The sequence below is a fragment of the Haplochromis burtoni genome, unplaced genomic scaffold, assembly GCF_018398535.1.
Source record: "Haplochromis burtoni strain Fernald_Lab_line unplaced genomic scaffold, NCSU_Asbu1 Contig_6, whole genome shotgun sequence".
NCBI classification, from domain to species: Eukaryota; Metazoa; Chordata; class Actinopteri; order Cichliformes; family Cichlidae; genus Haplochromis; species Haplochromis burtoni.
The window spans coordinates 4,035,514-4,050,528 of record NW_024582367.1 but is presented as its reverse complement, the minus strand read 5'-3'; the positions used below and the strand labels follow the sequence as shown (position 1 = coordinate 4,050,528).

Here is a 15,015-nt window from a genome sequence, read left to right as displayed (position 1 = left end):
AATGCTTTGAAATATTGAACAAAAATAAACAATTACCGGTAAGCTACTCTCAATCAATTACCTGCTAAATAAGTTAACAATTTTGTGGCCGTTCATGTTAAAATAATCAGGACAAATACAAAAGAACGTGCTTTATTTACTTATTCGACTTTTTAGGTATAAACTAGCTGCATTTACATCCAAGACACCTTCATTTTAGTCATTTTAGACTTTTTCAAAGAACTAAAAGGTTCCTTTCATACTGTAGGTTGTGTGAGTGTCCATCACACTGTGAAGAGCTGTGAAAATTATGCCAATTGGGCCGCTGGCATGTGAAAAAGTGACAAGTTATTTTTGCAGCAACTATACTGTCAGCCTGTCCTTATTCCTGTAGAATCATATAATGCAGTTGTGTCAAAGCCACTGGCAAGTCTAAGTTACTCACGAGGTGTTCTTTGGTGAAGCACAAAGTTATGGAACAGGGACATGCAGATATCATGCCACCGGGCGACCATGGCTCAGGGGAATGGGAAGCTCATCTGTAACCGGAGGGTTGCCAGTTCAATCCCCCTGCTCTCTCTGTCCCGGTCGTTGTGTCCTTGGGCAACACACTTTACCCTACCGCCTACTGGTGTTGGCCAGAAGGGCCGATGGCGATATGGCAGCCTCGCTTCTGTCAGTCTGCCCCAGGGTAGCTGTGGCTACAACTGTAGCTTGCCTTCACCAGTGTGTGAATGTGAGAGTGAATGAATAGTGGAATTGTAAAGCGCTTTGGGTGCCTAGAAAAGCGCTATATAAATGCAACTATTATTATTATTATTAAACTGCTGGTTCCTCTCACTCCTTTGGAAACAGACAGTGTAGGTCTCTGAAAACAGACAAGGCGTCAACGCACCAGCGCTAATAGACGTGTGTAATGGTATCTGACAAAAAGACATAATGCGATGCCCTGGGAGGAGAACTCATCAGTTCATCTGACATATGATTTCTTCTGTGACTTCACTGGTGATTAAAAAAAAGAAAAGAAAAAGAAACTAAAGTGCAGTACATGCATAGTACTGCACACTCCACACCCAAACGTCTGAAGCTTTCAGTCAGTACTACTGAAAACACTCACCAATCTAGTTCATAAGCCAAGAGCATAGAACGGGTAGGGACTTCCAGGCCTCAATGGCTGGTGTCCTGTAGGTTTTAGATGTGTCCTTGACCCAACACAGCTGATTTAAATGGCTAAATTACCTCCTCAACATGTCTTGAAGTTCTCCAGAGACCTGGTAATGAACTAATCATTCGATTCAGGCGTGTTGACCCAGGGTGAGATCAAAAACCTGCAGGACACAGACTCTCGAGGCCTGGAGTTCCATACCCCATAGAAGATGAGACAAAACCTGATTCCTGCACACTTTCTAACCTGCAACAATGTATTTATTAGAAATATAGTATAACTTATCAGAGGTTAATGACACAGAAGGACTATCTTATATGAGAAGTTAGTGCACTCTTTACAGCAGGTCATATTATTTAAAAAATTAATTAATAAATTAAATAAAGACAGAAATAGACAATTATTAACGTCCATCTATTTTCTCAGCTGCTATCCTAGCCAATGCCAGGTGAGAGGTTGGTAACCAATCCACTGTAGGGCTAACAGAGACACCATTAACCATTAATCACATTTGAACCTACAGTCTATTTAGAATCATCAATTAACTTAACATGCATGCCTCTGGACTCTGGAAGGCAACCAGAATACATAAAGACCAGCAGGCCTTGCAAACCCCAGAGTCTTCTTACTGTGCTGACAGTACTCACTGCACCACTTTAATGTATCCTTCCTAAAAATTACACCTAATGTATAGATAATTATTGAAAAATGTTGCAGTTAACCTTTAGTCTCAAAATGTTCCCCAGAGGTTACATGTCTGGGTGATCCTGCAGGTATACATTTGAATAGCACAAGACCTACACTAATGAAAATAAAGTTTTACTAAATTCAACACTGTTTCAAATAAATGTATTTTTCATGGTGTGTAGTATGCAGGAGCTTATTTGCAATGCAGTAAGTATGACCCTCCCACTATGAAGGGGCTCTGTGGAGCGTAAAATAATGTCCCTGTAATAGGGACACCGGTCCAAGAAGTTGAAATGCACTTTTCATCCAAATACTCGTAGTTTTAGCCAACATTCTTGTGGTGGAAAAGGCCCAAATCTCATCAATTAGTCCATTTAATTCTGGAAAGCCTCATTGAAAATTATGATAATCCTGAGAAAGATATTAAATGGTCTCATTCAGGTCAAAAATGAGAAGGGCAGAGAGGGAGCACCAGCCGCACTTCAGTGGTGAAATCCACAGAACAAAAGCAGTGAAGGGGAAATTACCGTGTTTCATTTTAGACTGCAATAAGAGTCGTGTACAAGGACCACTCCATGCCTCGAAATAAACAGAACCACCTACTCATCAAGGTGTTCAGTTCAAAATATGTATGAGGTGGAAAAAAACAAACTGCCCCAAACAGTTTCTGCCAAGCACAGACATTCTCGCTGTTGGTACCATCTAATGTCATATATACAAGCCTATTTCCCCTTGAAATTACTCAGATTTACAGGCAAAATTACAAGAATATAAAATTCATACACTTGCCCTCCCTGTAAATATAACTTCATTTCCAGTAGTCATAAACTTGCTGTTAGAAAACGGAATAAATGCGGTCCAGCAAACAAGGCTTCATGAAAACATTAAGGGGGCAGAAATAGCTTCTGGAAAGACCCAATAGGGAGGAAATATGGGGGACGAGAAAAGAGCTCACGTTTGTTTTCAGCAACTCAGCTTCTCATTCGCACATACTATACACACCGCGAGCACATAAAAGCAAGAGGTGAGAAGAGCAGGTGCTGTGGAAGGCATAACGTTTCCTGTCAAGACTGCAAACTTGTCTCTATCTCGAGTTTAAAGAAAACTTCTCTTTGGAGATTCGGTTGCTTACCTTGGCCGATGTGGCTCAGGTGAGGGTCTAGACTGGGCGAGCGGGGGTCTGCCAAGTCCTCGCTCCCACCATCTGCAGAAGAGGAGCACACAGAGAAAGACAGGGAGTGAGCTCGGTGGTGGTGGTGGTGGTGGTGGTGGCAGCGTGGAGAGGAGGTGCGAGTAAGCAGCAAGGCCACTTCTTCCTCCCCGATCAGCCAGATGTGAGATCTGAGGACACCCAGGAGGCTGCTCACACACAGACCCTCGACACCCTTCCTCCTGGGGCCCAAGCGTCCCCTTATTGTCGCGAGGGAAGAACGCGCTGCTGAGCTCCATTTTTTCCGCCTCCACATGTTTAGACTAAACAGTCAGTGAGCCTCTATCTCTAGGCAGGCCCAAAGCTGATAACATAATAGTTTACATTACAACCATTCCTGCATGAAGACCTGCGATGGAGGCACAATCAAAGAGCTCGCTGCGACATACATATGCTTAAATGAGGGATGACTTTGACTTGCAGTCAAACAGTGGGCGTCTCCCAAGATAGATCCACATACAGCTAATGATATGAAGATCAATTACGCCCAGGGGATCAGGCAGGCAGAATTAGCCACAGTGGATGGAGCTGAAAAGAGCAGGTTGGAGGGTGGGGGCAGCATCAATGGGCAGCACAGTCAGTGTCACCAGGGGATTGTTTCATAATCCTGCTCAAGTGCAGATGGATCTACTGTAAAGCACGACAGGCCAGCAGAGGAGGTGTGGAACAAATGATTTATGCTCAGAAGAAACGGATCCCAATAGAATTAAGTGAGCTATTAATAAATCTAAACTGAGCTACTTGTATGAAAACTAGTCTGTGGATTATCTGAGTAGAAGGATCAAAGATTGTTGCATTAGGCAGAAAGGGAAGTAGGCCTCTTTTTTTTTTTTTTTTAAATCACAAAAAAGGATTAGATGTTTTGCCTCATCCCCACATTGCCTTTCAATCAGTGCTCTCATCTATTGGTCCAGAAAACCCAAACAAACAGTCGAGTATTATCTCTCCCATCGCAGATTCACACATTCAGCCACGGAGCAGGCCAGATTGGCTTGCTGGTGGAAAGATCAAGCTTGTCGATGGATAGATAGAATAAGCCGTGGGGTATGTGTGTGAGAACTGGGCTGATTGTGGAAGGGGGCTCTCTGCAGAGGATTCTTCTGTGTTGTTGTCTGGATTTGTCAATTAAAAAAAGCTTTACCAGCACACTGAAAACACACAATTTCTACGTAACGGTTTTTGCATATTTGGCATTTACAGACAGCAGCGCAATGTATATTTCTAACACCTCCATTACACGCATGTTCGACAGCAACAAAGCCACCAAAAATAGTTTCTCACCTTGTGTACCTGATGAGCCATTTCGCCCAGTAAAATCAATGGTGTGAAAAATCAATACAGGCCTTGACGACGACGGGCAGTAGCTACGAGAACTGCTTGCACAGTGATATGTGAAAACATGCACATGCAAGCACAAGTAAAGTGTATGAGGTTGTGTGGAGACAGCTGCGTGATATAGTGTAAGAGACTGTGCATACTTAAGTATTTTGGGTGATTTTTTTACTTATCTTTGGATACCTGTACAGCAGTTGTAAATAACAAACATCAAACCCCTATCACATGACCACAGAAACCTTTTCATTGCATTTCAAGTAAGGGGGGTACTTTGTTATGGGCTGCCCTGAAGACTCAACCTATAATAAGAGAAGCAGCAATGAGTTTCTCCCAGAATCCAGGCAACAGATGTGACTCTTACTCTCAATATAGTGTCTATTGTGGCAAAGACTCATAGATCAGTGCTTGTAGGCTCTTTCAAAACATGCAACCTTTGTCTGCCTTGTTACAGATGACATTTAGACAGGTGAGGGTGAAGCAAAGAAGCCACCAAGGAAAGAGGGAGAGGATACAAAAACAGCTCTAACAGCTATAACAATACAAATGGCCTTTTTTCAGTTTCAGTAAATGTATGAATGTTGGGTTGTTTTTTATACTTTTGCTTGGTGCTGGAATATAACAATAATTTAAGCCTTTAAGCTAATGGTATCTTTATCTTTGTGTGTCTCTCCTTGTGCATTTTAATGGTATGCACTACAACTGATATCCTGCTAGTAGATTTTTGCATTGACATATTATGAAAACTCAGTATTCACATTGGCAGGTAGTCTGGAGCAGAAGCAAAAACAGCAGAAGCAACATTTATTTTAGGAAAAAATGGGCAAGAAATTGCAAATTAACAAGTTAGACTTTGTGTAAACATTGTCACTAGTATTTTCCCTGAACCTGTTAGCCCACAGCAAAGCAACTTCGAGAGTAAATGGAAAAGACGAAACACGATTACAAGAAAATGTAAAAGATCCCATCGGAGGGACCTCCCAGGAACTGCAGAGATTCTACTTAAATACCAAAGTAGAATCTGCAGAGATTCTACTTAAATACCAAACTCTTCTGAAAGAGAGTCTCCAGCTATACTCTAATATAAATGGTAACTTCTATCCAGGTTGAAATTGAACAATAATTCTGTGTTAAATCCAACAGATGAACTGATTCTCTTCTGCTTATCTTATTGGCAACTTTTATACAGGGCATACCACTAAAGCTGCTTGACTCTTGATAAAATTCCTGCTGATGCCTACTCGGGTATGTGCAGCGGTCTTGCTGGTGCTTTCCCTGCTTTTAGGTTTTCCACATATGCACACGAAAGGGCGGGGAGTTCCCAGAACAGGGCTATACTTCAAAATATATATTACTGCTGAAGGAACAACAATCCTCTTTGGGCTAAATTGGTCTGACAGAAATAACTGTCACCCACTAAATATCAAATCTATGTTAAGCCTTTAAATCACTCCGTTACTGAGGTTTTTGGAGCCTCCTTCTCTCTACTACAGTTTTAGGACTGAGAAACATATCTTTGTGTCACCTCTATTCAAAAGAAACCTTTCTTCAAAGAAGTGCTCTCGTTACCCGTGATTTCAGTACGATGTCCATCCACACAGACCAATGGCTTATTAGGCAGGGAACATGAAAGGGGAGGACCCGTGGCTGATGGAAATAGAGATATTTTCCTTAAAACCTGCAAAGACAGACAGAGGACATCATTCGAGGTTCTCACAGAACATCTGCCAGCTGGTAGTGAGAATGAAACCGAGCCAATATGTGCTCTGCAGCATATACTACTCAACTGTAAAATCAAATCACTGCTGTCACTGAACGGGGGAAAAAAGCCATTTCCGAAACAAAGATACAGTATGATGGTGCACTCTCCATGTTGGCAATTTCTTTGCCACTGTAATGCAACCGTTCTGTGTTGTGGTGTCAAAGGAGCAAGCAAATTTCAAATGTGGACAAAGAATCATTATGGAAGAAGTCAGTGTGACATCTGATAGTTATTCCATGGAGCAGCAGCTTTCATTATCATTGAGCCTGACTTTCTTGGACCTGCCGGTGTTTTCAGTTCAGTGTAACCTTTCCTCCTGAATGAGGTATCTTTTACAGGTACTGTGAAAGAGTGATTACTATAAATACTGATGTTTAAAGAAGTTTATTTGGCAGAAGGTTTAAGTTCCCTCTTAGATTTGGTTATTTTTCTGTGACTAATCAATCAGGTTGAACATAAATGGAGCCAATAGACTCAACTCAAAAGTGCAATCAATCCCTGTCATTCACTTAAGGGACAATGCAAAATAACAACAGCCAGCAAAGGAGAGAGAATAAAATTGTACCTGAGCTGTGTAAGTGAGAAACACCCCGAATACTTGGAGCCCAGAGAATCGCATCCTTCAGCTCAATGACTTCACTCACTGACAACACAGTGATTCATTGCTTTGCTCAGTTCCTCCATGCCTTTTCTTCTTACCTTTGCTTATTGCTTCTGTGGGACTCCAGTGTTGCTGTGTAGCCAGCTTGTTGTCAGTCCCAAAGTTTCTCAAGAGAAGGTAAAATAGTGCACTAATTAAACACCAGTTACTCTCTGTGCCAAATTATTTTCCCCATCACCATATATCAAAATGATAAGTTAGAAGAAAAGGAGACCGGAATGCTTCGCCCTATTTCATCACTTTATTTTTCCCCTGAATGCACAAAAACGGCATTCGAAACACAGAACACACAATCGTAAACAGTTCTGCAAGTTCGGTTCAAGAATTTACACTTGCTTGAATTATCCTGGAATCCGATGAGAGGTTTCTTTCTTGAGACCTAAACAATAAATCATCCATCCCTTCATTTTCTAATCCCTATTCAGTGATAGATAGGGAATCTGTAGTCTATCCCAGCTGTTTTAAGGCATGAGGAACCCCCTGGATGGGTCACCAGTCCATCACAGATCACAATCCTAGATCCAGCCACAATGTAGTTCATATGTCAATTTAGATCATTTGTCAGTAGCTTTCTTCAGAGAGGATGAATAAAAAAAAGAAAAGAAAAAGAGAGGGTGTTGTACTAATCAGAGTGACTTCACCAGCATCCCAAACTGCCAGTGTGTTGTCCTTTCAGCATGTAAAAAGAACTAAAATGGGGATTTTACCAGTTTTCTTGGCACCTCAACAATCTATGACTACTCTAGCTTTCACTGGACTAGTGGTTATAGTAAGATGGAATATTCATATTGTGGTCTCTGTTTCAAATGTGTTACTCCCGTACTTCATCAGAAAGACAGACTATATGCGAGCGAGGATAATAAAACATCCTGAAATCTATTTAACACATCATGAATTACACCATCTTGTCCTAATTTTCCAAAACAGAGACCAATTCATAGTGTTAGAAATAATAAACTTCACATTTCAAAAATGCAAATGCCAAGTAGTGAATCAGTGCTGCGTGCCTGTAGAGAGCAACAAACGCGACTGCCAAGCTACAACAGATGATGTCACCAGAGAGGACGCTGAGATATGATTGCTCAAAGGCCTCGTATTTAAACAAAACTCAAATGCACCACGGGGAATCATAAAGTTGCAGAGGTTTATGCATGCTGAAGGTCCTTAACTAAAGGTTCTGTTGACTGAATTATTAATGGTTAGCTCTATAAAATGAGTTGGTCGTACCAACTATGATACTAGAAGACATTCAAATTGGAGTGTTGCAAATGAGAAACCTGCAGGAAATCCAAGCACTCAAGAGGCTGGATAAAGTGAACATTTGGCATTTGCTGAATAAATGACTCAAGTGATTGTGAAAATTGCGGTCTATTACGTTTCTGCCAGTCAAATAAACATATAATTTATTAATCAGCGAATGGTTTTAGCACTAACTGCACAAGTAGGACTCATTTTTTTGGCAGACGTTCAGCATGAAGCGTACTATCATTACCATCCAACTGAGCACTAGACCCAGTTTAACTACTACGGCTGTGTAATGGCCCTAAAAGAAAAAAATCACTGGCTACTTATTTAATTCTTTATAAGGTCACACACTAATATCTAATCTATTTTGATAACGGCACACTTAAATAAGTTTATGCAATGCCACTACATTCAATTCTGTCCAGAGTTGTATTCATTTTTCACTAAGGTCTTGTACTGATGATGTAAGAGATGGACCACTTTGGAAAGTATTCTCCACACATCCCACAGGTTCTCACTGGGGTTAAGGTCTGGACTGAACCACTCTTTCACAGTTTAATACAACTGACTCCTGACATTGTCATCTTTGAATATGAAAAAAAAAATCCAGTGATGGAAAAATCTTGCCATTTGGTGGTCACGTGGTCAGCTGACCTCAATTTTTGGGCACACGACGTTGCAGAACGTTGACCTTTTCAACTGAAGCATCCTCATATCAGAAAATAGTGAGTACTACGGAGACATTAACACGGACAGGAACAGCTGGAGACATCCTGCACTTCTTCGAAGTCCCCCCCCATGTGGCAGATACACATTTGCTGCATTGTACGGTAATGGAAAGTCTCTGTGGATGAGTCTGTGCAGTCCCTCACGCTTACATAGCTCATGATGAAATTTACATCCCAAGCAGAACCTAGTGGCCTTGCTAACATGCAAAGTATAATCAAGGCCTTTCCCTGGTCCACCTTTCACTCTTGAACAAGGTAAATCTGGACTCAGCAGACCTTTACCTTTTTTCCATTGCTGGAAAGTCTAATCTTTATGCTCCTTAGCGAAGTGAAGCCCCCAACACACAGCTGTTCAGTCCCAGTTCCTTGAGCTCCCTTTGCATCGAGTGTGTGGAAGTGTTCTTTCTCCTATTATCGAACACAGTCATGGTATCTTTATTATAGCATTTGATCACGAATCAGGATCATTCCAAAGTTTTGTTTCTGATCACGTTTCCTCTTCAAAGGTGATCAACACCATCTTCCCAAGTGTTCATAATGTTTTGGACACTTTTTCATCCAATTTGTGAGCCCGTTTGCTGTTTAAATTTATTTGGCCTTGTGGCCATCACACAGCCAAATCATCCTCCTGCTGCCCTTTTAAAATAAGTGGCGTGGTGTGTTTCTTCTGCATTAGCATGTTTTGGAAAAGCTTGCATTTGAAGCTTGATGTTGAAACCACAGCTACTTGTCTGCTGTGCTTTTCAATTTGAAACCAATTTTATACACGTTTTGGTTCAAATAGCCATTTATACCTTAAACACACAAAATAGCTGAGTGAGACACTCGTCCTCTTGTTGATGGCTAAAGTGATCAATTAATCATTAAATCACTTCAGGCCGTATGTTACAGTGTGCGAGTCTCAGAAAAACTGTGCTCCTCAGGTTTGACTTTCATTTAGGGCAGATTTAATCAGATTCACAACAAAGTGGAGCAACTTAATGAATCACAACACCACAGTGTGCTGCAGGCAGCCATATGTGAGCACAGACATCTGCTCACTTGTAAAGTTGATGGGTATCTTCATTAGTGCCAGCCTCAGTGTATGCTAACATGAAAATGCATGGGATCACACACACACACACACACACACACACACACACACACACACACACACACACAGTAAGGAGGCTTCTTAAATGTTCTCTGTCCACTGCTGTAGTGAGCCAATCCTGGTCTACCACAGGAAGTGGACTGTTCTGACATCCTGCCAAAGTAAATATTAGGGAACCACATCCAAATCCCAACAGACACAGCGCACAAACACACTTACTGTACATGCACTGCTATGCACAACAGAAGCACACATTTCATACTGAAAGACCAAAGAAATATTTACAGGGCATGCTTGAATCAATGTTCATTTAGATTTCAACAAAGATTTTAAGACAGCTGAATAAAAAGGAAACTTATAATCAGACTACTGAATAATATCTTAGGTGGGAAAAATACAAAAAAAAATTACATTAGAGAAACTTAAACACTGTTCATAAACAACATTTTCTCTCAGAGAACTGCCGCTCACTGGATATTTCCATTCTTTTTCCAAACCATTCAGTGTAAACCCTGGAGACGGGCTGACAGGCAGTTGAGCGGGTATACCTAATGAAATTGCCGTTGTTGTATTTTCCATCCAGTATCTACAACTTGACAGAGAAACAAGTGCTTTCTCACTCTACTTTAATAACAAGTGATTAACTAGTTTCACTGACTAGCATTTCTCAAACAAACTAGTGAGGGCGCCAAAAACCTCCTCAGATGCCAGTTAAATTGCTTAATTTGTACAGAAATCATAAGTGTCACCTTTTACTTTCCACTGCTATATGCCATATCTATAATAATCTAAAATACAACTACCTCCAGCTGGATAAGTATGGAAGCCCACTTCTGAATCTGACATTTGTTTTGACAAACAACAGATGATTGAGGGAAACGCAGCAGGACCGCAAAATCATATAGAGAACAAAAATACACCAGCAGACACACACAGCACTACATTTGGACACTTGCTTTCAAACTGTGGGCATTTCTCAAGATGAAATACTAACTCGATAAATGTAAAGTATTCATGTTTATGTTGTAAATGTAAAAAGAGAGAGATTACAGTCAGAGGCTTAGCTCAACAGGACTGTGTAGGTGTGATTATATCAAATCTTTTGAGACCATAGGATTAATAGGTTGTTTGAGAAAAAAATGATTAATTTTATCCACTTCCAGCTTTTCTACTTAAAGATTTGTTGCCTTTAGATGATAAACAGCATCATGAACCTAATAACTATGCATTTTGCATGGTTATTTATGATCTCATAGAATTATAATGGCCATTTTCTTATTCTGACACCGATTAATTGAGCAATAATCTGAAAAATGACACCTAAAAAAGCAAAAACAAACATATTTTCATACATGCATACTTTAGTGCACTTTAACGTTAGCCACCTAGCTGGCACTGACACCTGTGCCTCCTTAAACACATACGCATTAACAAGATTACATCCACTAGAAGCTTTGGTAAACACCATTAAGGCTGTACTGCTCAATGCCTCAACCTTGTGGTGATTTTAAAGCAATACGAGAGGAGGGATGAGGCTCAGAGCGAGGTGCACTGAACTGTTTGTCACTGGCTCTATTACCTGCAGTGACAGGGCAAAAGACAATCCTGTCAGCTCTTAAGCAGTCTTATATCAAGGGAGGACAAACTGCACCAGATATGAAGACTCCCAGCAGAGGAAATAGTGTTTGTGGGAACAGTACATTGTAGGTAAGAAGGGGCCTTAGAGGGTGGACCAGCAGTTTCACAAGCTGTTAACTGTGTTTAGGACAATGCCCATATCAGCTCTGATTTAATGTGAGGATCGCTCTGTTTTACAAGCAAGAAGGCTAAAGGGAGAAAAAGGCAAGCTAGCCAGCTTGTGAGCAAAAAACGTGGTGTACTGTGTGGGTAGTAGACACTTCTGAATGTTTCTCATGATTACTGCCTACTTATGAGAATAATGCTGCAAAAACTAAATGTTTAAAAAACAGAAAATGCACAGTCTTAGTACTGAATGCACAAAGTCGATCTGTAGGCTGCGCAGTAGACTTTACACATTTTTTAAATTACATCTATATTTAAGCCTGCAGTTTGGGGACTACAGGGAATTTGCACATCAGCGGGATCGTATAAATTCTACTCAAGTAACATATTTCACAAAAAGGGGAAATCTATCTACACATAAAAGGCATAGTGTGTCCTTATCAGCACTCTCTTTGTGGTGTGATCAAAAGCACTGCTAATAAATAGTAATAGCGATTCTTGTGGCAAGACCCAGCTCAGTAGCTGCATCGATCTTTTATAAAGAGTTGATGAAAAATACTCATCATGAAAACCTATTTTTACAGCTTACTTCTTCTTTAATTGAGTGACTATGCTCTTGTCAAAACATTGTTTTCAAAATAAAGATGACATCCTTGTTTTCATGTGTCCCAAACATGAAACAGTGCATCTGGGGTCCCACTGGGATCAGCCCTTGGACCTGTTTTGTTTTGTTTTGTTTATCTCTGTTGCCTCTTGGACATATAATCTCCCAGTAATGATGACTGTCAATTATATGTTAGGCAAAAAACACACAAATGTATTTTCCTGCTTCACTGCCATTAAAGGTGACTTGTAATTTCTTGCAGCTGAACTCAGATAAAGTCCTTGTTATTGGTACTAATGATTTCTAATGGTTACCGAAAGCAATCTTAAATTTGGGAATAAGCTTTGATTAACAGCTCAGTTTCAAGAAGCACCTTAGTCTTTCTATTTATAGATTCGATATAGATACTAATATTGTCAACATCCATCCACACCCACATCTTCTTCCAATTACTAGTGCAACATATTGTATGCATGATTAAAGAGCTGGGAACACATCACTTCAGTCTTCACACAATTGCATTAGCTTCCCATTCACTGAAAAATAAGATGTTACTGGTTCCTTTTAAATTACTACATGATTTGCCTGCACTTTACATATGTCAGAACTAATAACGCTTTATATTGCACTCGAATTTCAGATCTGGGAATCAACTGCTGCCACAGGTTCAACAGTCTAGCCTTAAAGCAAAGCAGGGACTGTGCTTTTACTGTTTTAATACCAACAGTTTGGAAAAAGTCTCCTCTGATTCCAGTTACAGACAGTTTTTCTTTCATATAAATTTATAAAACCTTTTCAAAGCTTTACCACTTCCTTCTTAATTCTTGTCGTATTTTAATTTCTCCTTCTCCTCCCATTTTATGCAGTCTGGAATACTTTAATGCTTTTGTACATTTTAACTCTGGCGGTTGTTATTATTTGTGAATTGGTCCCAAATTCCTTTTTTAAAAGTACCAAAGAAAAACAAAGAGAACTTCATTCCTAAGCTAAGAGCACTACAAGTAATGCAGATTAATCCTTGCTGCTTGTTGCTTCCCCCTCATTTGTTGTTCCTACATATTGGTTTACCTGCTGAGGGCATGCTGTAAATCAGAGGCATCTTCCAATTTACCAAGCAGCAGCAGCAGATGCAATAAAGAAGAAATATCCTTATAACCCAGTCATGCCCAAAGCACTACAGGAGTACCTCTCTGCGTCCTGTTGTTATATAACTGTTGATTACCCAGGGGCTATGACAAATTCAAATGCGGGGCTTTTTTTTTTAGCTGATACTACTACTGCTGCTCTTTTTATGCCTCACATGTGTTCCCAGCTACAACAACCTGTATTACACAACACAGCTAGAGTTATTTTGGAGAAGTGCTGGGCTAATGGCAACAAATTTTTAAATGAAATCTTATCTTGAAAAGAAAATGCTAGGTTAAACTGCACAACTCCAGCATGCTATTCTAGCCTCAAAACTTTTTAACTATGTCGTCTTCATAAATTAACCAAAACCAATCATTTTGTATAAAGCCGAACAAATACATATTTATGAAATCAGCCTTTGAAAATTTTTTGGGATATCTTAGTAGATAAAATAAGTTAAATCTGTTTGTCTGCTTACTCAATCAGGAATTGAGCTACCAACCTGACACCCAGGTACACCTTAGGCCCCTGGAAGGTTCTTATCTGTATCATATATTATGCCATCATCATGTTGTGTAGCACTGCAGCGTACCCACAAAATGGGCTAATTTTTAAATTATCCCACATTTTATACTGACTTTATAAGCCAGATCTATCACCTAATAGTTTTTTTTTGTAACCTTTATCAGTGCAATTGAGGACATCAGTTTTCCAAGAGCTCCAACAGATCAAATTATAGTGTGGCACATGCTAGTATTAAGTTATGTAGATTGATGTGAAGCCTTGTACTGTTTGACTTGTTTAATTTGTATTAAATAACCACATCTTACTACATATTTATTTTTCAACTTTAATACAATAGCATGTGCTATTTCAGGTTAGCAATGGGTACAGTCATAATAGAGGAAAAATACTCATAAATTATTTTTTGGCTACTTCATTGTAGCAGAAAAAGAGTGAGACCACCACCACCCCCATATCTGGGCACCAGTATAGCTCACTGGGCTGCAGGTAACCCAGGCTGCCCCGGGCCGCTTTCTGTGTGTAATTCCCCATGCTCTGTCTTTTTCCTTACCTGTCTGCTCTACAGTTTTCTTGAAAGGTAAAATGTTAAATCTTAAGAAATAACACGTCACCATGTGATCAACCACAACAAATTTAAAACTATGTTAGTCTATAATACTCATCCCTACAAGGGCCTTTAAGCATCACACGGTTTATGCCACAAATTCTGCAGGTTAGATATGACTTCTAATTTCTTAGAAGTCATATCTAACCTGCTTATAGTCTCATCATGTTGTTTAGGATCAGCAAATGTAATGAAATGATCAAAACGTAGCATATTTAAATTCTTAAGAACATGATGATGTAATCTGTTCAAAGTTTTAATGACTCTATAGACTGTCATCACCAGATGCTTGATTGGTGTAGATGCTGCTTGTCCTCATTACACAGTAACTTAAAATGTGAAAAATGCAGTCTGAAATGGTAGACAGCCTCTAATAAACCTAAATGTATATAAATGTGAGATTGAGCATCCACAATAAGCTGATCCGTGGAGGCCTTGCCCCACAGCCTACAGGATTCAAAGGCTCTGCTGCCAACATGATGGTGCCAGACACTACAGGACAGCCCAGAGGCTTCAGAACTATGTTGGCAGCACAAAAGGGCACCTACA

The 15,015-nt window shown here is 40.0% G+C and overlaps 1 protein-coding gene across 8 annotated transcripts in view; it reads right to left on the bottom strand.

Moving 5' to 3' along the window:
* The window catches only part of tanc2b (tetratricopeptide repeat, ankyrin repeat and coiled-coil containing 2b), a 173,121-nt gene that overhangs the window by 79,327 nt on the left and 78,779 nt on the right, over positions 1 to 15,015 (bottom strand). For 7 of the 8 annotated variants that reach the window (XM_014335365.2, XM_014335366.2, XM_014335368.2 and 4 more), the window contains one exon: positions 2,964 to 3,035. In XM_014335365.2, the coding sequence (XP_014190851.1) occupies positions 2,964 to 3,035 (72 nt within the window). Of the gene's footprint in view, positions 1 to 2,963; positions 3,036 to 5,942; positions 6,297 to 15,015 lie in introns of those variants that run through there. The other variant, XM_042224058.1, reaches the window with a different exon arrangement.